At 46.9% G+C, this 22634-nt stretch overlaps 2 protein-coding genes across 3 annotated transcripts; one reads left to right on the forward strand and one right to left on the reverse strand.

The window, feature by feature from the left end:
- Window positions 1–5520: 5520 nt before the first annotated feature.
- Window positions 5521–11702, forward strand: LOC103122255 (C-type lectin domain family 4 member G-like). Of its 2 annotated transcripts, XM_060181404.1 has the most exons (6): window positions 5521–5630; window positions 5793–6008; window positions 8738–8842; window positions 9724–9872; window positions 9977–10092; window positions 11053–11702. In XM_060181404.1, the coding sequence occupies exons 1-6, from the start codon at window positions 5576–5578 to the stop codon at window positions 11186–11188; spliced, it is 777 nt and encodes a 258-aa protein (XP_060037387.1). In that variant the 5' UTR covers window positions 5521–5575; the 3' UTR covers window positions 11189–11702. The 2 variants fall into 2 exon arrangements, with proteins under 2 accessions (XP_060037387.1, XP_060037388.1); XM_060181405.1 differs by lacking the exon at window positions 8738–8842.
- Window positions 11703–14229: 2527 nt separating this feature from the next.
- On the reverse strand, window positions 14230–22171 carry LOC103122253 (CD209 antigen-like protein 2). The gene is made up of 7 exons (XM_016192431.2): window positions 21994–22171; window positions 21827–21895; window positions 21623–21712; window positions 21288–21350; window positions 20991–21065; window positions 20614–20762; window positions 14230–14238 (listed from the first exon to the last, which is right to left on the reverse strand). Exons 1-7 carry the CDS (start codon window positions 22046–22048, stop codon window positions 14230–14232), a joined length of 510 nt encoding a protein of 169 aa, XP_016047917.1. The 5' UTR covers window positions 22049–22171.
- Window positions 22172–22634: the final 463 nt, after the last annotated feature.

The following is a 22634-nucleotide window of genomic DNA, read 5'->3' on the forward strand; positions in this document are numbered from 1 at the left end:
AAGACAAGGAATCAGCAGGGTCAGGGGTCCCTTTAGAATCTCCATGGAGTGATCTCACTCTCAGGCCGAAGTTGAAAAACAAGATTAGAAAAGAAAACACATGTCGAACCTGAAATGGAATTGGAGTATTACACCAAAGTAAAAGACTCTGGGGTGGGTGGGTGGGTGGGGAGAATACAGGTCCATGAAAAATGAAATAGTGGGGGTTGTATTGTTAAATGGGAATCTGGGGAATGTTATGCATGTAAAAAAAAAAAAAGAAGTAGAAACGCAAAGCAGAAATTGACTGAGTTTGGAGTATGGCACCAAAGTAAGAAAGCAGAAGTACACTAGAGTTTGCAGTGAGTACCTCCCCAATACTTCCTCTCCACTTTTCCAAGCTTTGGGTCCAGGATTGCTCAACAATTTGTTTGGCTTTGTATGTTAACTCTCTTTTCAGTCACCAGGTTCCAGATGCCATCAGGATGCCGGCCAGACTTCCCTGGATTGAAGACCCCACCAATATGTCCTGGAGCTCAGCTTCCCCAGAGCCCCACCCTACTAGGGAAAGAGAGAGGCAGACTGGGAGTATGGACCAACCAGTCAACGCCCATGTTCAGTGGGGAAGCAATTACAGAAGCCAGACCTTCCACCTTCTGCAACCCTCAAATGGGTCCATGCTCCCAGAGGGATAGAGAATAGGAAAGCTATCAGGGGAGGGGGTGGGATATGGAGATTGGGCGGTGGGAATTGTGTGGAGTTGTACCCCTCCTACCCTATGGTTTTGTTAATTAATCCTTTCTTAAATAAAAAATAATAATAATAATTAAAAAAAAAAAGAAAGACACACAGTGCTAAGTGCTGAGCAGGGGAGACAAGGACTGAAGTCTTCACTCTTCGTTGGAGGAAATTCTAAGTGATTCAGCCCCTCTGAACACCCGACTGAGTTTTCCACAGTTACCAAGTGAGCCAACAATTCTCTGCCTAGGTAAATACCCAAGAGAAATGAAAACAAACAAACAAACAAAAAAGAATCTCCATGGAGACTATCTATTTCCTTCCATTTTTTATTATTAGAGTGGTGTGACCTAAATTCTCAGGTTCACTGTCCTTCCTCTATCTTCAAAGATTTCAGGGAGTGTCTTCATTGTGTGGTCACGTTGTTTGCTTCTGTGGCAAAACTTAAACTGTGGTACTCTTATGGGGGGACCCCTCCCGGGTACAGGCCTTCTGGAGGGCCTGCTCTGGTACTTAGGAAAGAGAGGAACAGTGCTGAGACTTAGCAGTGGCTGGCCTCTTGTCATGGGGATTCAGTCATCCTATTGGGACAGGCAGCTGTGTGACAAGGTCCTGAGGTAGATAGGAGACTGTCAGTTTGAGAGATGATCATGTCCGTCTGTCCCCAGCACCCAGGACCTATGTCCATTGGGTGTGGAATCAGGAAGCACACGCCAGTGAAGATATTCTTTCAGGGGACAGCAGAAAAAACTTGTTGATTTCATGTAAGCAAGGACTTTACTGGAACACTTTGTCTTCAAAGGGAAATACCCAAGATGGAGAATGTGGACAAGGGATTCAGAATTGATCTTCTCTTCATGGCCTGAGGATATGGAAGATGGTCCAGCAGAGAAATGTGACATCAAGGACACTTGTGAAGGTACTTTTTCCCCCTCACGTGTATAATTCAGGATGTGACTCTTATCACCAGAGATAGTGAAAATACTCCACACAGATAAGGGGAACCATTTCTCATAAAACTGTCTTTGTTTACATGCCAGCTACAAGATGTACAGTCCTTGGCTACCCACATTCATGATAAACTTGAAAATAGCAGTTTTTAAAAAAAATTTATCTTTATTGGGGAATTAATGTTTTGCATTCAACAGTAAATACAATAGTTTGTACATGCATAACATCCCCCAGTTTCCCATTTAATAATACAACCCCCTCTATGTCATTTATCATCCTTTATGGACCTGTATTCTGTCTTTTACTTGGGTAAAATATGTCAATTCCATTTCAGGTTCTACTTGTGTTTTCTTTTCTGGTCTTGTTTTTCAACTTCTGCCTGAGAGTGAGATCATCCCATATTCATCCTTCTGTTTCTGACTTATTTCACTCAACATAATTTTTTCAAGGTCCGTCCAAGATCGGCTGAAAACGGTGAAGTCACCATTTTTGACAGCTGAGTAGTATTCCATTGTGTATATAGACCACAACTTGCTCAGCCATTCATCTGTTGTTGGACACCTGGCTTGATTCCAGGTTTTGGCTATTACAAATTGTGCTGCCAAGGATATATGTGTACACAGATCTTTTTGGATGGATATGTTGGGTTCCTTAGGATATATCCCCAGCAGAGCAATTCCAGGGTCATAGGGTAGGTCCATTTCTAGCCTTCTGAGAGTTCTCCAGACTGTTCTCCACAGAGGTTGGACCAATTGACATTCCCACCAGCAGTGCAGGAGGGTTCCTTTGACCCCACACCCTCTCCAGCATTTGCTGCTGTTACCTTTTCTGATGTATGACATTCTCACAGGAGTGAAGTGGTATCTTGTTGTTGTCTTGATTTGCGTTTCTCTGACAATCAGAGACTTGGAGCATTTTTTCATGCGTTTCTCAGCCTTTTGGATCTCTTCTGTGGTGAATAATCTGTCCATGTCCTCCCCCCATTTTTGGATGGGGTTATTTGTTGTCTTGTTGTTGAGTCTGGCAAGCTCTTTATATATGCTGGTTATTAAACTCTTGTCTGATATATGGCATGTAAAGATCTTCTCCCATTCTGTGAGGGGTCTCTTGGTTTGGCTAGTGGTTTCTTTTGCTGTGAAGAAGCTTTTTAATTTGATGTAGTCCCATAGGTTTATACTTGCCTTAGTCTTCTTTGTAATTGGATTCATTTCATTGAAGATGTCTTTAAAATTTACGCAGAAAAGAGTTCTGCCAATATTTTCTTCTAAGTATCTGATAGTTTCTGGTCTAACATCCAAGTCCTTTATCTACTTGGAATTTACTTTTGTATTTGGTGAAATATAGTGATTCAGTTTCATTCTTCTGCATGTTTCAACCCATTGTTTCCAACACCATTTGTTGAAGAGACTCTGATTTCCCCATGTAATAGTCTGGGCCCCTTTGTCAAAGATTAGATGTCCATAGGTATGGGGGGATGTCTGACATTCTCACAGGAGTGAAATGCTATCTCACTGTTGTCTTTATTTGCATTTCTCTGACAATCAGTGACTTGCAGCATTCTTTCATATGTTTCTTGGCCTTTTTTTTTTTATCTCTTCTTTGATGAATAGTTTGTTCGTATCCTCTCCTTATTTTTGGATGGGGTTATTTGGGGTTGTTTTTCTTCTTGTTGTTGTTGTTCTTATTGTTGCTGCTGAGTTTGGTGAGATTTTTATATATTTTGGTTATTAGTCTCTTGTCTGATGTATGACATGTAAAGATCTTCCCCCATTCTGTGAGGAGTCTGTCTGTTTGGGTGGTGGTTTCTTTGGCTATGCAGAAGCTTTACAATTTGAAGTGGTTCCATTGGTTTATTTTTGGTTTTGTCTTCCTTGCAATTGAAATTGTATCAATGCAGATGCCTATAAATTTTAGTAAGGAAGGTTGGGAGTATGGATCAACCTGCCAATGCCCATGTTCAGCGGGGAAGCACTAATAGAAGCCAGACCTTCCACCTTCTGCATCCCACAGTGCCCCTGGGTCCATACTCCCAGAGGGATAAAGAATAGGAAAGCTATCAGGGGAGGGGATGGGATAAGAAATTCTGGTTGTGGCAACTGTATGGAGTTGTACCCCTCTTATCCTATGGTTTTTGTCAGTTTCCTTTTTATAAATAAAATAAAAAAGGGAAAAAACTGAGCTGAAGGGGGCTCGGTGTTGCTGCACCTGGTTAAGTGCTCACATTACAGTGCACAAGGCCCGAGGTTCAAGCCCCTGGTCCCCACCTGCCTGGAGGACAGTTTCACGAGTGGTGAAGCAGGACTGTAGGTGTCTGTCTCTCTCCCTCTCTGCATCCCCCTCCCTTGTCTCCAAAGTTCTCTTTCCTTCTCTTTCTTTCTTCTTTTCCTTCCTTTCTTCTTATTCTTTTTCTTTCTTTCTTCTTCTTTATTTTTCTTTTTTCTTTTCATTTCTTTCTTCTTTGTCTTTTCCTTTCTTTCTTCTTCTTTATCTTTGTTTCTTCTTCATCTTTCTTCTTCCTTCTTCTGCTTCTTTCTTTTTCCTCCTCTTCCTCTTCCCATTCCTCTTCTTTTCTTTAAGGTTTATTTATTTAAGAGGGAGATCATATCCTTCCCCTCCCATCTTCCCTCCCCTCTCAATTTCTCTATGTCTATATCCTATAATAAATATAATTTTTAAATATGTTGACTTGAATTAAAAAATACTTAGATAGAAGAGTTATGCCAATATTTGCCCCTAAGTATAGTTTCTGGTCTAACACCCAAGTCCATATAGATCCATATAGGGTTGACTATTGTGTGTGGTAAAATGTGGTGGAGATGGGAAGTTGGAAAGCAACTCCCTGTCTAGAAGGGTGTGTGTGTGTGTGTGTGTGTGTGTGTGTGTGTGTGTGTGTGTATACACATCTCAAATCTTTTTGTTTTGTATGTCTTACCAAATTCAAAAGCATTCCCAAATCAGAGGCATGCATTCAAAACACTACCTACACTCCTCAACCCCTCTGCTTCCCCAATTAAGCCCCCTCTCATTTCTCAATGAGATAGCAGAGAGGAAAATTGGGAAAGGATGGGGAGATAGAGAGAGGGAGAGAAATAGATACACCTGCAGACCTGCTTCACCACTCGTGACCTGCTTCACCACTCCTGCAGGAGAGGAGTGGGGGCTCAAATCCATGTCTTTGTGCTTGGTGATACTTTTTAAAATTATTTTTATTTATAACAAGGAAACACTGACAAAAATCATAGGCTAAGAGGCGTACAACTCCACACAATTCCCACCACCAGATCTCCCAATCCCATCCCCTCCCCTGATAGCTTTCCTATTCTTTATCCCTCTGGGAATATGGACCCAAGGTCATTGTGGGATGCAGAAGGTGGATGGTCTGGCTTCTGTAATTGCTTCCCCACTGAACATGGGCGTGACAGGTCAGCCCATACTCCCAACCTGTCTCTCTTTTTCCCTAATGGGGCAGGGCTCTGGGGAAATGGGGCTCCAGGACACAGTAGGGTTGTCTGTCCAGGGAAGTCTGGTTGGCATCATGGTAGCATCTGAAACCTGGTGGCTGAAAAGAGAGTTAACATTACAAAGCCAAACAAATTGTTGACCTATCATGGACCTCAAGGTTGAAATAGCACAGATGAAGAGTTGGGGGGGTGGGGGTTCTCCGCATCACCACCCAGCCCAAGACCCCCTCTCCCTCCGACTCCTCCTCCTGTTTCCTCTGAGACCCCACACTCACCTTTGGCAAGTTTTCTCTGCAAGGAGAAGGCATGTGATGGGCTTGTGGGCCCCTGACATGAGATAGCAACGATATAACATGAGATGGAATGAAGATAGTGAGAAAGCTGGAGGGAGGGCCCCAGTTAGTATCTGCAGCTAGGTGGGGCTTCCGGCTGGACACTTGCTCACCATGGACGCTGCTGTTTACAGCAACTGGGGCAGAGGGCTCCAGGAGGGCCCTAAAGGTAGGAGAAGTGGGAGTGTCCTCACTGGCTCCCTGGGGTCCCTTTCTACCAAGAATGATGGTGGCCATGGGGTGGCAGCCACACTGGGTTCACATCCCAACTTTACGCCTTTAAGTCTTTGAGACCAGAGAGAAGCGTCTTACTTACCCTGTCTGCATCTAGCTTCCAGGGGGAAAAGCAAGACTCCAAGACGCCATGTTTGGGGCCCAGAGATCCAGCACTATGCTGACCCAGGAAGCCATCAACAGCCCATCTCTGCCACCCCAGGGCCCTGGGGACACTGGGGACCCTGGGGACACATATTCCTCATTGTGTCCCTGGTTCTTGGGGTCATCGCAGTCCTGTGGGTCCTCTTTCTGAGCATCTTCTTTGCCAAGGGTGAGTGACATTGTGATGGTATCCCATAGACCACAGAGGTTTTGATCCAAGTTCCCTAGCTGAGTTCTGAGTGTGTGAAGATTGTTGGTGTCAAAGTTTTCTTTTTAAATTTAAAAAAATTTTTTTACTATATTTATTGGCTAGAGGCAGCCAGAAATCCAGAGGGAAGGGTGGGAGAGAGAGAAAGAGAGACAGAGAGACATTGGCAGCCCTGTGAAGCTTTCCCCCTGCACATGGCGAGTGGGTACTTGAACCTGGGTCCTTGCACAATGTAACATGTGCGCTCAACCAGGTGTGCCACCTCCCGCCCCTTTTTTAATTTTTTAAAAGTATTTTATTTTTGAGAGAGATGCAGAGAGAGAAAGACACAGAGAGAAACATCAGAACCCTGCTCAACTCTGGCTGATGGTGGTGCGGTGAATTGAACCTGGGACTTTGGAGCCTCAGGCAGGAGAGTCTCTTTGCAGAACCATTATGCTATCTAACCCTGCCTGGCGTCAATCTTTTCAATGTTGCATGGTGTGTGTGTGTGTGTGTGTGTGTGTGTGTGTGTGTGTGTGTGTGAATAAGTGTACAAGTTTCTGTGTATTTCTCTGTTCTTCTTGGAGTGCTACTCTCACCTGGTTCTTTGGAGCACCCTCTAACCAAGATCCTTGCACCCCTGGGTGCCAGGATCCCCTAGTGGGAGCCTCTTTCTGCAGGCCTCCACAGAGAGGAGGTGTTGGAAGGGTGTTTTGCTCTCCAGCCTGGACCTACTGGGTGTATATCCTTTCTGTTTCCTGTATTTATTTTCTCTCTTTTTATATATAAATATATATATATTAGAATTTCTTTATTTATTTATGAGAAAGATAGGAGAGAGAAAGAACCAGACTTCACTCTGGTTCTTGTGCTGCCTGGGTTTGAACTCAGGACCTCACACTACAGAGTCCAATGCTTTATCCACTGTGCCACCTCTCTGGTCACTCTTTTTTTTAAATACTATTTCAAGTTAACTATATCTTTTTTAAAAGTTATTTAAGAAAGGAGACATAGGATAGGAGGCTTGCAACTCCACACAATTCCCACCACCCAATCTCCATATCCCATCCCCTCCCCTGATAGCTTTTCTATTCTCTATCCCTCTGGGAGTATGGACCCAGGGTCGTTGTGGGTTGCAGAAGGTGGAAGGTCTGGCTTCTGGAATTGCTTCCCCGCTGAACATGGGTGTTGACTGGTCGATCCATACTCCCAGTCTGCCTCTCTCTTTCCCTAGTAGGGTGGGTCTCTGGGGAAGGGGGCTCCAGGACCCATTGGTGGGGTCGGTAGTCCAGGGAAGTCTGGTTGGCATCATGCTGGCATCTGGAACCTGGTGGCTGAAAAGAGAGTTAACATACAAAGCCAAACAAATTGTTGAACAATCATGGACCTAAAGGCTGGAATAGTACAGATGTAGTGTTGGAGGTACTCACTGAAGACTCTTGTGTACTTCTGCTTTCAGGTATATATTTTCCCTGGTTTATGGACACATGTGAACATATGCTCTATCTCAGGGGGTCTGGTCTATTTCTAGGTTTGGGGACTTTATTGGGGAGTGGACCACCTGCAATGGACTTAGAGAATACTATGAATGGAAAGGTCTCACCCGAGTGATGAAGCTGAAGGGTTGTCCTTCCACTCCTGAAGTCTCTGGACACAGTCTGAAGTGAAGCATGCTGGGGTGGCACTCATTGCATTGATCAGGTTGCGATCGGCGGATGCAGCATTATTTGATATGAATTGAGAGAAGCATGCAGGAAAGTGGGACCCACCCTAAGTCTTTGATATGCTGACTCTCTCAAAAGTCTAGACCAGGTAGAACAGAAGCAACCGGTGGCACAGCTATGCAAGATGCTGGGTATTATCAGCAAACCCTAACAAAGGGACTGTTCAAAGTTAACCCAGTTACCAGATAATGTGATGATAACAACTGACCACTCTTTTCAAGAATGTTTTGATTGACAACATCAATAATAACTACAACAATAAAAACAACAAGGGCAACAAAAGGGAATAAATAAATATCTGAAATATATATATTTTGATTGATTAGTAGAAACAGAGAGAAATTGAGAGAGGAGAGGGAGATAGAGAGGGAAAGAGGCAGTAAGACACCTGCAACATTGCTTCACCACTCGTGAAGCTTTCTCCCTGCAGATGGAAGACCAGGGCCTTGAACCTGCATCTTTGTATGCTACAATGTGTGCTCTTAACCAGGTGTGCCACTGCCTGGCCCCTCCTGTGTTTATTGACTGTGTGTGAGAATGTTATCTGGGAGTCCTGGTGTCCAGTGCTATGCCAGGGGATGCTCCAGGAGGGGATTTCCATCCAGCCTGGAATCTGACAGAAGCGCTGAGTGGCTTGAAGGAAGAGAACAGAGCTTATAATGAAAGCCAGAAGCCAGGAGGGTTGGTGGGGGGCTTCATGGCTGATTGATGGGGCTGGAGTGGGCGGGGCTTGTGGCTGAATGGTGGAGAGGAGCTTGTGTCTAATTGGTTGGTTGGGCGAGGCTGTAGCTGATTGGTTGGAGGGGGCGGGGCTTCATGGCTGATTGATGGGGTAGCGGGGGCGTGGTTTTTGGCTTGGTGGAGCGGGGCTTGTGGCTGATTGGCTGGCTGGGGCGGAGCTTGTGACTGATTGGTAGGGAAGCTAGTTGGGGGGCGGAGTCTAGCTGGTTTTCCAGAGTGGCCTGGTTCCTTCTGTGTCCGCAGCCCAGTCTGTACAGGCGCAGTTGCAAATGGTCAGCAGGGAGCTGCAGAAGACCCAGGAGAAGCTTCTGGATCAGCTGAGCGCCATGAGAAACCTGAGCGAGCTGGGTGAGGGAAGTTGTCACCAAGCCCTGAGATTCACTTCCACACGCCTCTGGGACTCCTATTCTGTTCTGTATCCTGACCACTGAGCCCCATGGTTAGCCGCCCCCCTCATCCTGACCCTGACCCCACATATAACCTGTAGGTCTGCAGGTGTCTGTGTTTCTCTCTCCCTCTCTGTCTTCCCCTCCTCTCTCCATTTCTCTCTGTCCTATCCAACAACAACAGCTGTAACAGCAATAACAACAACAACAAGGGCAACAAAATGGGGAAATAGCCCCAAGAGTAGTGGATTCATGGTGCAGGCACCAAGCCCCAGAATAACCCTGGAGGCGAAGGAAAGAAAGAAAGAAAGAAAGAAAGAAAGAGAGAAAGAAAGAGAAAGCCGTGGTCAGGTGGTGGCACACCTGGTTAAGTGCACATGCTACAGTGCACAAGGACCCAGGTTCAAGGTCCCCATCCCCACCTGCAGGGGGAAAGCTTTGCAAGTGGTGAAGCAGGGCTACAGGTGTCTCTCTGTATCTCTCCCTCTCTATCACCCCTTTCCTTCTCAATTTCTGTCTCTATCCAATAAAGATAATAAAATTTAAAGAAAGAAGTGAAGCCAACAAATAAAAAAGAGGAGAAAAAGAAAAGGCAGAAAAGGGTGGGTGTGTGGAGGGGCAGCCTCCAGATTCTCCATTCTTTGCTTCTGGGTGTGCTGGGGATTGAACCTGGGACCTTTGGTATCTCCACTATGCTGTCTCCCTCCACCCATTGCTCATGCCCTCGCCTCATCTCTGTGGTTCTACCCATGGTCCCTGGGGGTTCTAATTCACTTCCCCATCCTCTCACTGAGTTCCACTTAGAAATCATTCACCTCTTCCCCTCCTGCCCGCCATTACCAGTCTCCTGTGAGCAGTGCCCGAGGTACTGGCTGCCCTTCCAGGCTTCCTGCTACTTTTACTCCCAGAGCCATGGCAGCTGGAATGATGCTCAACAGTCCTGCGTGGAGGCTGGGAGGCACCTGGTGATCATCTCAGGCATGGATGAACAGGTGAGTGGTCTAGAAGGGGAAATAGAAAGGTGAGGGCAAGGGGGGAGCTAGAATGATCTTGAGACAGAGATAATTCCATTGGCTCAATCTCCACTCCCTGCCAGAATTTTATCGCTCAGTATGTCGGTGACCATGGTCACTGGGTGGGACTCAGAGCCATTCGCCAGGGGAACCAGATCCAGGGTTACCAGTGGGTGGACGGAGTCCAACTCAGCTTCAGGTAAGAAGTAGGGCTTGGGGGAGGATAGGTCAGACTCTCAGGAAAGTGCCTTGGGAAGATCCCACAAGCTCCTTAGAGGAGACCCTAGTATTGACTCGGGGTTACATTCTTTTATTATTATTATTATTATCTGTTTTTGCCTACAGGGTTACTTCTGTGGGGTCAGTGCCTGCACTATGAATTTACTGCTCCTGGAGGCCTTTTTTTCCATTTTATTGAATAGATCATAGAGAAATTGAAAGGGGAAGGGAGATAGGCAGAGAGGGAGTCAGGAGGTAGCGCAGCAGGTTAAGCGCACGTGGCATGAAGCGCAAGGATGGACTTAAGGATCCCGGTTCAAGCCCCCGGCTCCCCACCTGCAGGGGAGTCGCTTCACTGGCGGTGAAGCAGGTCTGCAGGTGTCTGTCTTTCTCTCCCCCTCTCTGTCTTCCCCTCCTCTCTCCATTTCTGTCCTATCCAACAATGACGACATCAATAACAACAATAATAAGTACAACAACAATAAAACAACAAGGGCAAGAAAAGGGGGGCAAGCAAGTTTTAAAAAATTAAAATAGGGAGTCTGGCAGTAGCGCAGCAGGTTAAGCACACATGGCGCAAAGCGCAAGGACTGGCGTAAGGATCCTGGTTCAAGCCCCTGGCTCCCCACCTGCAGGGGAGTCTTTTCACAGGTGGTGAAGCAGGTCTGCAGGTGTCTGTCTTTCTCTCCTGCTCTCTGTCTTCCCCATCTCTCTCCATTTCTCTCTGTCCTATGCAACAATGACAACATCAATAACAACAATAACAATAATAACTACAACAATAATAAAACAACAAGAGCAACAAAATGGGAAAAAGCAAATTTAAAAATTAAATATATATATATATATATATATATATATATATATATAGAAGAAGAAATAAACATGTTGGACCCCAAGCCCATCCCTGTAACCCCTACCTACTTTTTAATCACTGCAGCCACTGGAACAGGAAGGAACCCAATGACTCTGGTGGGGTGGAAGACTGCATCATGATGCTAAAAACTGGGATGTGGAATGACGTGCAGTGTGACGTGAAGGACCTCTGGATCTGTGAGAAGAGGCGCAGTTGCTGATCCTGCCCAATTTCCCGGAGCCATACCCACCGCCACTCCCACAAGCCCTTGAACAGCTCAGCATCCTGGCCCCAACTCATCCCTCTTGTAGAAGTGCTATGTTTGGACCCTACCTCCCTTCCCTAGTTAGAGTCTGGCTGTTTGGTTTTCTTTTCTTTTTGTCATAGGCTGGGACACCACCAACAGGAATTCTGTGAATTTTCTTCATGGTTCTAGAGATCATGAATAAATTATTAAAATAGATATCTTTGGGGCTGGCTGATGGAGCACCTGGTTGAGCGCACATGTTACAAAGCGCAAGGACCCAGGTTCGAGCCCCCAGTCCCCTACCTACAGGTGGGGAAAGCTTTGCAAGTGGTGAAGCAGGGATGCAGGTGTCTCTCTGTCTCTCTCCTTCTCAATTTCTGGCTGTTTCTATCCAATAGACAAAATAAAGATAATTTTAAAAAACTGTTACAAACTGCATTCATTTAAAAAAAAGAAATAAGAAAAAATAATAAAGATGATAAATTTTCATCTTTGTATTTGTTTTTTAAAGTAGGCTTCTTAACTTTTTAAAAAATATTTATTTTATTTATTCCCTTTTATAGCCCTTGCAGTTATTATTGTTGGTATTATCGATGTCATTGTTGCTGATGTCGTTGTTGGATAGGACAGAGAGAAATGGAGAGAGGAAGGGAAGATAGAGGGGGGAGAGAAAGACAGACACCTGCAGACCTGCTTCACCACCTGTGAAGCGACTCCCCTGCAAGTGGGGAGCCGGGGGCTCGAACCAGCATCCTAACACTGGTCCTTGAGCTTTGCACCATGTGCACTTAACCCGCTGCTCTACCGCCCAACTCCCTCATCTTTATATTTATATTGTGAGCTGCCTTTGCACAATCAAGTCACAATGTACAAACTGAAGAGAAGTTTTTTGGGTTTTGTTGTTTAATTTAAGATAACAGGGGTGCCACTCCACACAATTCCCACCACCAGAACTCCGTAAATCATCTCTCCGAACAATAACTAGGAATCCACCTGCATATCAGATGTCAGGTTCAGAGAAGTTTTTTTTTTCCTCCTCCAGGGTTATTGCTGGGCTCGGTGCCTGCACCATGAATCCACCGCTCCTGGAGGCCATTTTTCCCCCTTTTGTTGCCCTTGTTGTAGCTTCGTTGTGGCTATTATTATTGCCCTTGTTGACACAATTCGTTGTTGGATAGGACAGAGAGAAATGGAGAGAGGAGGGGAAGACAGAGTAGGGGAGAGAAAGACAGACACCTGCAGACCTGCTTCACCGCCTGTGAAGCGACTCCCCTGCAGGTGGGGAGCCGGGGGCTCGAACCGGGATCCTTATGCCGGTCCCTGCACTTTGCGCCACATGCGCTTAACCCACTGCGCCACCGCCCGACCCCCGAGAAGTTTTTTTTTTTTAAGACTTTTTTTTTAAATGCAGAATGAGATTGATATCATCTTGTGTACACTCCCCCCCCAAGGATTCTGGTTTCTGGGGTGGCTTGGGGTGGGGCTGGAGGGAGGTGTTTAATTGCCTTTCTCAGAAGATGTTTCAGCAGTTCTGAAGCTGGAAGATATCTAGAGAAAAGGGGAGGAGGGATGTGGAGAGGAAGCCCTGTGTGAAACAGATAGTGAGGATAGCAGGAAACTGACTTGAGTGTTGTCTGCCAGCCCTCACAGGCTTTCACTGAAGACAGGGCTGGGGGATGGGGTAGGGTTGAGGCCAGGAGATACACCCCCACCTCCACCCCTGCTGCTTGGAACCAGGCCCAAAGGGAGAAGAACAGAGCCCCTGCTGAGAACCCCACACAGAGGGAAACTTCTTTTACTATTATTATTAGTGATTTAAAAATGATGAACAAGATTGTAAATTGTATTTACTGTCAAATGTCAAACATTAATCCCCCAATAAAATTTTTTAAAATTTTTTAAAGATTGTAAGCTAACGGGGGTACAATTCCACACAGTTCCCACCACCAGAGTTCTGTATCCCATCCCTTCCATTGGAAGCTTCCCTGTTCTTTATCCTTCTGGGAGTATGAACCAAAAATCTTTATGGGTTGCAGAAGGTGGGAAGTCTGGCTTGTTTTTTTTTTTTCTTTTTCTGTAGTCAACAGTGAAATACAATAGTTTGTTCATGTATAACATTTCTCAGTTTTCCACATAACAATTCAACCCCCACTAGATTCTCCTCCACCGTCATGTTCTAAGACCTGAAACCTCCCCGCCCCCCACCCCAGAGTCCTTTACTTTGGTGCTATACACCAACTCTAGTCCAAGTTCTGCTTTGTGTTTTCTTATTTTTCAACTTCTTCTTATTATTATTATTAATATTAGTGATATAATAATGATCAAAAAGATTGTGGGATAAGAGGGTTACAGTTCCCACCACCAGAGTTCCATATACCCTTCCCTCCATTGGAAGCTTCCCTATTCTTTATCTTTATGGGAGTATGGACCAGAGATCTTTATGGGATGCAGAAGGTGGAAGGTCTGGCTTCTGTAATTGCTTCTTTGCTGGACATGGGTGCTGGCAGGTGGATCCGTACTCCCAGCCTGTCTCCTCTCTTTCCCTAGTGGGGCAGGGCTCTGGGGAGGTGGGGCTCCAGGACACATTGGTGAAGTCGTCTGCCCACATAGTAGCAACATAGTAGCATCTGCACCTTGGTGGCTGAAAATCACTAAGATCGAAAGCAGGGCAAATTGCTTAATAATCAGGAACTTAAAGGTAGGAATAGAACAGATAAGACTAAGGGTTTTCATGTGGAAAGAAGCTAGGAAGTCTGTTTTTGGTATATTCCATGGAGCCCATGATTTCTGGAGTAACAGGAGATGGTGTCCCAACCCAGCTAAGGGGGAGATGGGTGGCGTCAAGTTGGTGATAGGGAGGAGGCAGGGGAGGAAGGTGTAAACGGGAGAAAAAGTGTCCCAGGAGCAGGTAGCCGTTTCATTCATTCAATTTGATGACTGGCCTATAAATCTGTCTTGAGTGCTGATGAAACAGTGGGGCTGGGAAATTCAGATAGAAAAATGAGAGATCGAGGTCACTGGACCTAGAGGAAGCCAGAAAGTCTCGGGCAACAGAAGCCATTGTCAGCAACAAGTGTGGACTCCAAGACCTGTTTCTACAGTGTTCCAGAAATGGACAAATGGCTCTGCCTGGATTTTTTTTTTTCCAGGCATGGTGGTTGCTGGGGGGCAGACACAGGCATTTCCCTGGAAGGGCCATGAAAGAACTTTCTGGAATGAGAAAAAAAAAATGTCTCGTTATAGGGCCGAGCAGTGGTGCACCTGGTTAAGTGCTCACATTACAGTGTAGAAGGATGCAGGTTCAAGCCCCTGGTCCCCACCTGCAGGGGGGAAGCTTCATGAGTGCGGAAGCAGGGCTGCAGGTGTCTCTCTGTCTCTCTGTCTCCTCATCTCTATCTTTCTCTGTCTCTGTCCAATAATAAATAAATAAAGGATTTAAAAAATAAATGTACTTTTTAAAAAAAGAAATGTCTATTATACTGATGGGGAACACCAAGTACACAGGCTAATGGACTTTTTTTAATACTTTGGTTTTATATATATATATATATATTTTCCCTTTTGTTGCCCGTGTTGTTTTTTTTTTGTTGTAGTTATTATTGTTGTTGTTATTGATGTCATCATTGCTAGATAGGACAGAGAGAAATGGAGAGAGGAGGGGAAGACAGAGAGGGGGAGAGAAAGACAGACACCTGCAGACCTGCTTCACCGCCTGGGAAGCGACTCCCCTGCAGGTGGGGAGTCGGGGGCTTGAACCAGGATCCTTACCCGGTCCTTGTGCTTCATGCCACCTGCACTTAACCTGTTGTGGTACAACCCAACTCCCTAATTCTTTGTTTTTAATGACAAGGAGATGGGAGAAGGCCTGGGTTATGGTGCACCTGGTTGAGTGCATGTGTTACAATGCACAAAGACCTGGGTTTGAACCCAGGTCCCCGCCTGCAAGGGGAAAGCTTAGCAAGTAGTGAAGCAGGGTTGCAAGTGTCTCTCTATCTCTCTCCCTCTCTATCTCCTCCTTCCCTCTCAACTTCTGGATGTCTCTATCCAATAAATAAAGATAATAATAAAAATATTAAAGAAATGTTTTTAAAAGAGATGAGAGAAAGGAGAGAGAGAGAGAGAGAGACAAGAGCCCTGCTCATCTCTGGCTGATGGTTGTGCTCGGGATTGAACCTGGGACCTCAAAGCCTCAGGCAGGAGAGTCTTTTTGCAGAACCACTATGCTGTCTCCCCAGTCTCTCCTATATATATATATATATATATATATATATATATATAGAGAGAGAGAGAGAGAGAGAGAGAGAGAGAGAGAGAGAGGAGGAATTAATGGGGGTAAAGAGGGAAAGAGACAGACAGACACTTGCAGCACTGCTTCACAACTCATGTAGCTTTCCCCCTGCAGGCGGGAACCAGGGGCTTGAACCCAGGTCCTTGTGCACTGTAATGTGAGTGCTTAACCAGGTGCGCCACCACCCGGCCCAGAAGGGACACACACAAAGAAAGGGAAAGGAGAGCTCATCAGCAACCGGGTGGGAGGCAAAGAGTTTATAAACTTAAGGGAAAAAAAATAGCATCCTTCAGACACCAAGAGAAAGCTAGGAAATTAGAAGACAACCCAAACCCATTAAGTCAAGTTGATTTTGCCATGTGGATGCAAGAGGGCTCCATTGAGCTTGGTGGCTCATTAAACATGTCCTAGAATCAGCTGGGACCCTAGTCTGGGAGTCCTGAGATTCCCAAACAGACATGATGGGCCTAGACCTCGAATAAATCCCTCTCTCTATTGTTACTGGTCATCTCTATGAGGAACAACAAAACAGACCCTTTTGTGGGCCCCATAGGACCTTGCCCTCAACTTGGATTAACAATGGTAGAAAATGTTCCATCCTCTGAAGGGAGGCTGGACAACATACTCTATGCTCCACCTGAGGAAGATGGGTCCTGATACTGGGGCAGCTTGGAATGTTCCTACTCATGACCACAGAATGTGAGCTCAGATCTACAGGGATGCAGAGGTCACATAGGCTCCTAAGCTGAATATGGGCCCTGATCAGATCAAATCGATGGGGTTTACAGTCAACAATGTTTATACCCTTTTCCCATATTAGGGAGCTACTCTCTTCCCTGATCCAGCTTTCTGACCCTTTTTCCAGCCATGACATCATCTCCCAGACAATAACTTGGATCCACCTGCATATCAGATTTCAGGCTCAGGGGCAAAAAGAAAAAGAAAAAAAACTAGTATAGCCACAGACCCTTTGGAATATAAGTAAAATATGCCTACTAGCTATCTACAAAATGGAGGAACCATCTTCATCTGCACTATTCCAGCCTTTAGGTTCATGATTAGTCAACAATTTGTTTGGCTTTGTATGTTAACTCTCTTTTCAGCCACCAGGTTCCAGATGCTACCATGATGCCAACCTGACTTCCCTGGACACCAATGTGTCCTGGAGCTCCGATTCCCCAAAGCCCTGCCCCACTAGGGAAAGAGAGAGACAGTCTGGGAGTATGGATCCACCTGTCAACACCCATGTTCAGCGGGGCAGCAATTACAGAAGCCAGACCTTCCACTTTCTGCATCCCACAATGACTGTGAGTCCATACTCCCAGAGGGATAAAGAATAGGAACTCTATCAGGGGAGGGTATAGGATACGGAGTTCTGGTGGTGGGAATTGTGTGGAGTTGTACGCCTCTTATCTTATGGTTTTGTCAGTGTTTCCTTTTGTAAATAAAAATTTAAAAAAAAAAATGTCCTAGAAGGAAAAAAAAAAAAAAGGAGCAAAGTCAACCATAGTCAAGCATAATGTCTGTTTTTACTAGAGCCCGGCTCAGCTCTGGCTGATGGTGGTGCTAGAGACTGAACCTGGGGCCTCAGAGCCTCAGGCAAGAGAGTGTCTTCTTTGCAGAACCATTATGCTATCTATCCCTGGCCTAAAGATTACTTTAAAGTTTTTTCTTTGTTTTATGCTAATGAGAAGATACAGACCAGAGCCCTGTTCAGCTCTGGCTGACAGTGGTGCTTGGGATTAAACTCAGGACCCCAGAGCCTCAGATAGGAGAGTGTCTTGGCATCATCATTATGTTAGCTCCCTTATTTATTTTAATGAGAGAGAGAGAGAGAGACCCTGCTCACCTGCTCCGCTCTGGCTGATGGTGGTGCTGCGGATTGAACCCAGGACCGCAGAGCTTCAGGCAGGAGAGTCTTTGCAGAACCATGATGCTGTCTCCCCACCCCCACCCCCAGTGAGCATTCACAGAAATTCAAGAAATGAAAATCAACTTGTATCAGCTCAGGAAAAGGATTCCCCCACACACACCGAGAAAAGAAACTTTGAAAGAGAAGAAAACCGTTGAGTCAAGATTCCGAACAAAATTAAACTCAGTCAAACAAAACACTGGAGATGTGAGGGGGGAGGGGAGGAAGGCTGACATCTGTTATCGGAAATGTCAGAACTGAAATTATCAGAAAAGAGAATAACTGGAATAAATGCAGCCTAACTCAGAACTCACACACACACACACTGGGTTACAATTTGCAAGGACTCAGGCTCAAGTCCCGGTTCCCCACCTACAGGATGAAAGTTTCACGAGTAGTGATGCAGGACTGCAGGACTCTCTTCTCTCTCTCTCTCTCTCTCTCTCTCTCTCTCCATCTCTGTCTCCCATTTCTCTCTCAGTTTCACTGTGTCCTATGGAAATAAACTAGAAATAAAAAAAGGGGGAAATCTGTAAAGGATCAGGAGAAATTGGTTGAGGTAAATTCTCAGGCAATAAATACTGCGTGTATGACTTTCTGCCCTGAAAGAGAAATAAAGAAATAAGTAAGGCAGAGCTAATGCGTAAACTCAAAAAGAAATCTGAAAAGAGGGGGGCAGCAGTAGTGCAGCAGGTTAAGCGCATGTGGCGCGAAGCACAAGGACCAGCGTAAGGATCCTGGTTTGAGCCCCCAGCTCCTCAAATTAAGGGGAGTCACTTCACAGGTGGTGAAGCAGGTCTGCAGGTGTCTGCTTTTCTCTCCTCCTCTCTGTTTTACCCTCCTCTCTCCATTTCTCTCTGTCCTATCCAACAACAACGACATCAATAACCACAACAAGGGCAACAAAAGGGAAAATAAATAAATATAAAAAATTTAAAAAAGAAAGAGCAATGTCAAGAGGATTTGAAAAAGCCTCTGTTTCCTGCAGCCTGGGCCAGTGAGTGCTGGGGAGACAGCTGGGTGGGGTATTTGGAGCTCCAAGTGCAGAGTCAGCCTCTGAGCCCGGGGAGTTCCACTCCCAGGAAGCAGCCCCATAGGACTGGAAAGCGGGGGACCCAGCAGGCGCGCGTGCACACACACACACACACACACACACACACACACACACACACACACACACACACACCGCTTTCCCCTCAGCCTTGTTTACTAAGGCGGAAATCACCCACAGATGGAACCAGGGAGAAAATGGCTTAGAGACATTTGGGGAATGTTGATTACGTACAAAAGAGGAAAAGTATTCTGGGTGTGGGGGCGGCGGGAAGGAGAGATTGCAGTGGTGGGACACCAGATTTACCTGCCTAGGGCTCTAGAGGTCTCGGGTTCAATCCCTGGCACTGCCATAAGTCAGAGATGAGCAGTGATATCTCTCTCTCCCTCCCTCTCTCTCTCTGTCTCTGTCTATCTCTCTGCCATTAAAATAAAAATAAACAACCAGGGAGCTGGAGAGACAGCATCTTAGTTCTGCAAAAAGATCCTTCTGCCTGAGGCTCTGAGGTCCCAGGTTCAATCCCCAGCACCACCACTAGCCAGAGCTGAGCAGGGCTCTGGTGTCTGTCTGTCTGTCTGTCTCTCTCTCTCTCTCTCTCATTAAAATAAAAATTATTTTATAAGGCTAGGGACATAGTATAGTATTTCTGCAAAAGACTGTCCTGTATAAGGTGGCCAGGTGGTGGCGCATCTGGTTGAGCGCACATGTTACAATGCACAAGGATCTAGGTTCGAGCCCCCAGCCTCCACATGCATGGGGTAAGCTTCACAAGGGGTGAAGCAGGGCTGCAGGTGTCTCTCTGTCTCTACTCCTTCTCTATCTCCACATTCCCTCTCGATTTCTGGCTGTCTCTATCTAAATAAATAAATAAAGATAATTTCTTAAAAGACTCTCGGGAGTCCGGCAGTAGCGCAGCGGGTTAAGCGCAGGTGGCACGAAGCACAAGGACCGGGGTAAGGATCCTGGTTCGAGCGCCCAGCTCCCCACCTGCAGGGGAGTCGCTTCACAGGCGGTGAAGCAGGTCTGCAGGTGTCTGTCTTTCTCTCTCCCTCTCTGTCTTCCCTTCCTCTCTCTGTTTCTCTCTGTCCTAGCCAACAACGACGACAATAACTACAACCATTAAAAAATGAAACAAGAAAAGAAGGGAAAGATACAAAGAGCTCTCTATACACACAGAGAAAGAGATGACTAGACAGATATATAGATGTATCTGTACACAAGTAGCTATGTGGATACACAGATATAAGAACAAGTACAGACATTTCAGCCAGGTAGTCTGGGAGACGGCAGAGTGGATATAGTGTTGGACTCTCAAACGTGAGGTTCTGACTCCAATCCCCAGCAGCTCGTGTGCCCGAAGAAAGCTCTGCTTCTCTGTCTCGCTTTTCTCCTCCCGTCTCCCTCATTATAAATAATATTATTAAATAAATAAATAAATAGAATCCTTTTTTAGTTTTTATTATCTTTTTTAGTTTTTATTATCTTTATTTATTGGATAGAGACAGCCAGAAACTGAGAGGGGCGGGGGAGACAGACAGGGAGAGAAACAGAGAGACACCCGCAACTCTGCTTCACCACTTGTGAAGTTCCTCCCCTGCAGGTGGGGACCAGGAGCTTGAAGCCAGGTCCTTGTGCACTGTCACATGTGTGTTTAACCAGGTGAGCCACCGCCCAGCCCCCAATAAATAAACTCTTTAAACAAAAACAGAAAGAACAAGTCCGCCAGGGAGTATTGGAATTAGCCATGAACAAGGCTTTGGTGCCAGGTTCAGGTGACGACACACCTGTTTGAGCACAAGGACCTGGGTCACAAGGACCTGCAGGGGTGGAGGGGAAGCTTCATGAGTAGAGGAGCTGGGCTACAGGGATCTCTCTCTCTCTCTCTCTGCCTCTCTTTATCTCCCTCTCTCCTTTTGATTTATCTCTGTCCCATAAATAAATAATCTGGGCTGTGGTGGGGGTGGGGCTGCTGCTGGAACTCCCCTCTCTGTTCAACCCAAGATTCGGCACCTGTGTGTTCCTCTCTCATAAACCCACCATGCTTCCTCTTCCAGGAAGCACTGCCTGACTACCTGTCCTCCTGCTGCCCATAGTCCACCAGGCCTGCAGCTCTGAGTGGGGGATGGATGGATGGACGGGCCCCTCACCTCCTCTGCCTCACTGTTGATAATCACCAGCTGGGCCTTCCGGTCCTGACAGGCAGCTGAAGATGCTTCCCAGTTCTTCTGGGAACGGGAGAAGTAACGACTTCCTTTGAAGTGTTCCCAGCCCAGTGGGCAGGGGTGGCACAGGGAGGCTAAGGAGGAGAAAATGGGGTCACCCGGGGTCCTCCCCACCCATGCACCTGCCTGAGAGCCAGGGGTGAGGCGGGTGGGGACTCAGAGCTGCTGGCTTCTCCCTTCAGCTTGGTCCCAGTGACAAAGCTCCTGGCCCTAGCTGTCCTCCTCACGGGGGTGGGGGCAGGTGGAGATGGCAGGGGAGCCCCCCCCCCACTACCCACTTTGATCCTGGCCCCTCTCCTCACCCAGGGAGGCATTTATCTGGGCCAGCAGCTGGTGGATCCCCTTCATATTCAGTTGTATCTGCTGGGAGAAATTTGCTGGAAGAGGAAGGACTCGGTTATTAAGCACCTACTGGGTGCTGGGTGCTGAGTGTTTGCTGGATGGTCTTCATAGAGACGTGTCACTCCTCTGGAGTTTGATGTCACCACCCCCTATACCTGCCCTCTCTCCTTCTTCCCTCCCTACACCTGTGACCCATCCCAGGTCACACAAACTTGGAGCCTCCTCCACGCTGGACACCATGATGTTCACCCCCTCACCCAAGTTACGGTTGCACTGCTGGTCCTCGGTGCTGCCTCTCGGGGGCTGGTGGAGGCGGGAGACTGTAACAGAGCAGAGAAGCCCCTCTGTGACACCACCAAACCCTGAACCCCGGGGTCCAGTTCAAGGTCACTGAGAGCCTCAGCCCTCACAGGGGAACATGTCACAGGCCAGGACACAGGCTCAGAGGAGGGGTGGCAAGCCGTTCCCCCTCCATCACACAGCCCTTCGTGGCCTTGGGCACAGGGTGGAAAGGGGGCAGAGACCAGCCCAGATGAGGCCCCAAAGGAACCCAGGATGCCCCCCCTTACCCCACCCCAGGTCCCTGACCAACCTTGTACCAGGATGGTGGCCAGGAACAAGAAGAGACCCAAAAACATGAACAGAGGGAGCAGCTGAGTCAGGGCAGCCCAGGACAGACAGCCTGCAGGAGACATCTGGAAATGGGGGGGCAGGGGGCAGAACTGGGGGGACTCAGGGACAGAGTCTCTCCCATTCTGCCCACAGGGGAGGGGCCTCCCAGCACCACCCCCCATACCTGGCCATCTCCGCAGGTTCCGAAGCAGAGAAGCTTCTTTCTCAGATGATTCTTTGGCCCCAAAAAACTCTAAATGAGAGAAAATACACTCAGCTGAGTCTGTCCCTTGCTGGGTCTTGAACCCTGGGACCCAGGAGACTGTCCATTTCCCTCCCTTCCATCCACACCATTTTTGGCTTCTTCATGGCCAGCTGAGTCCATGAGGCTGTGCATCTCCGCCATCTTCTGCCCTCTCGCCCACACTGGCACCCACACCCCTGGAGTACAGCCTTTATTTCCGTGCACAGTAGCTCCCCAGCCCTGGCCCTCTGCCTCTGGACTCAGAAAGAAGAACAAAGAACAGGAGGGGGACACTGCTTCCTCCCGGAGAAGTCAAGAGGGGTTGAAATAAATTCCTGGGAGTCGGGCGGTAGCACAGCAGGTTAAGCGCAGGTGGCGCTAAGCACAAGGACCAGTGTAACGATCCCAGTTCGTGCCCCCGGCTCCCCACCTGCAGGGGAATCGCTTCACAAGCGGTGAAACAGGTCTGGAGGTGTCTATCTTTCTCTCCCCTTCTTTGTCTTCCCCTCCTCTCTCCATTTCTCTCTGTCCTATCCAACAACAATGAGATCAACAACAACTACAACAATAAAACAACAAGGGCAACAAAAGGGAATAAATAATAATAAATAAATAAATAAATTCCTGACAACTGGGAGGGAAGTCTTCCTGGGTGTCACCAGAAGCTGGAAGGTCAGTTCAAGGGCCAGAAGGTTTTGTTCCAATCCTGCCCATTCACTGGAATATTTTTGTTTTATTTCACAGCACT

The sequence above is a fragment of the Erinaceus europaeus genome, chromosome 23, assembly GCF_950295315.1.
Source record: "Erinaceus europaeus chromosome 23, mEriEur2.1, whole genome shotgun sequence".
Classification (NCBI taxonomy): Eukaryota; Metazoa; Chordata; class Mammalia; order Eulipotyphla; family Erinaceidae; genus Erinaceus; species Erinaceus europaeus.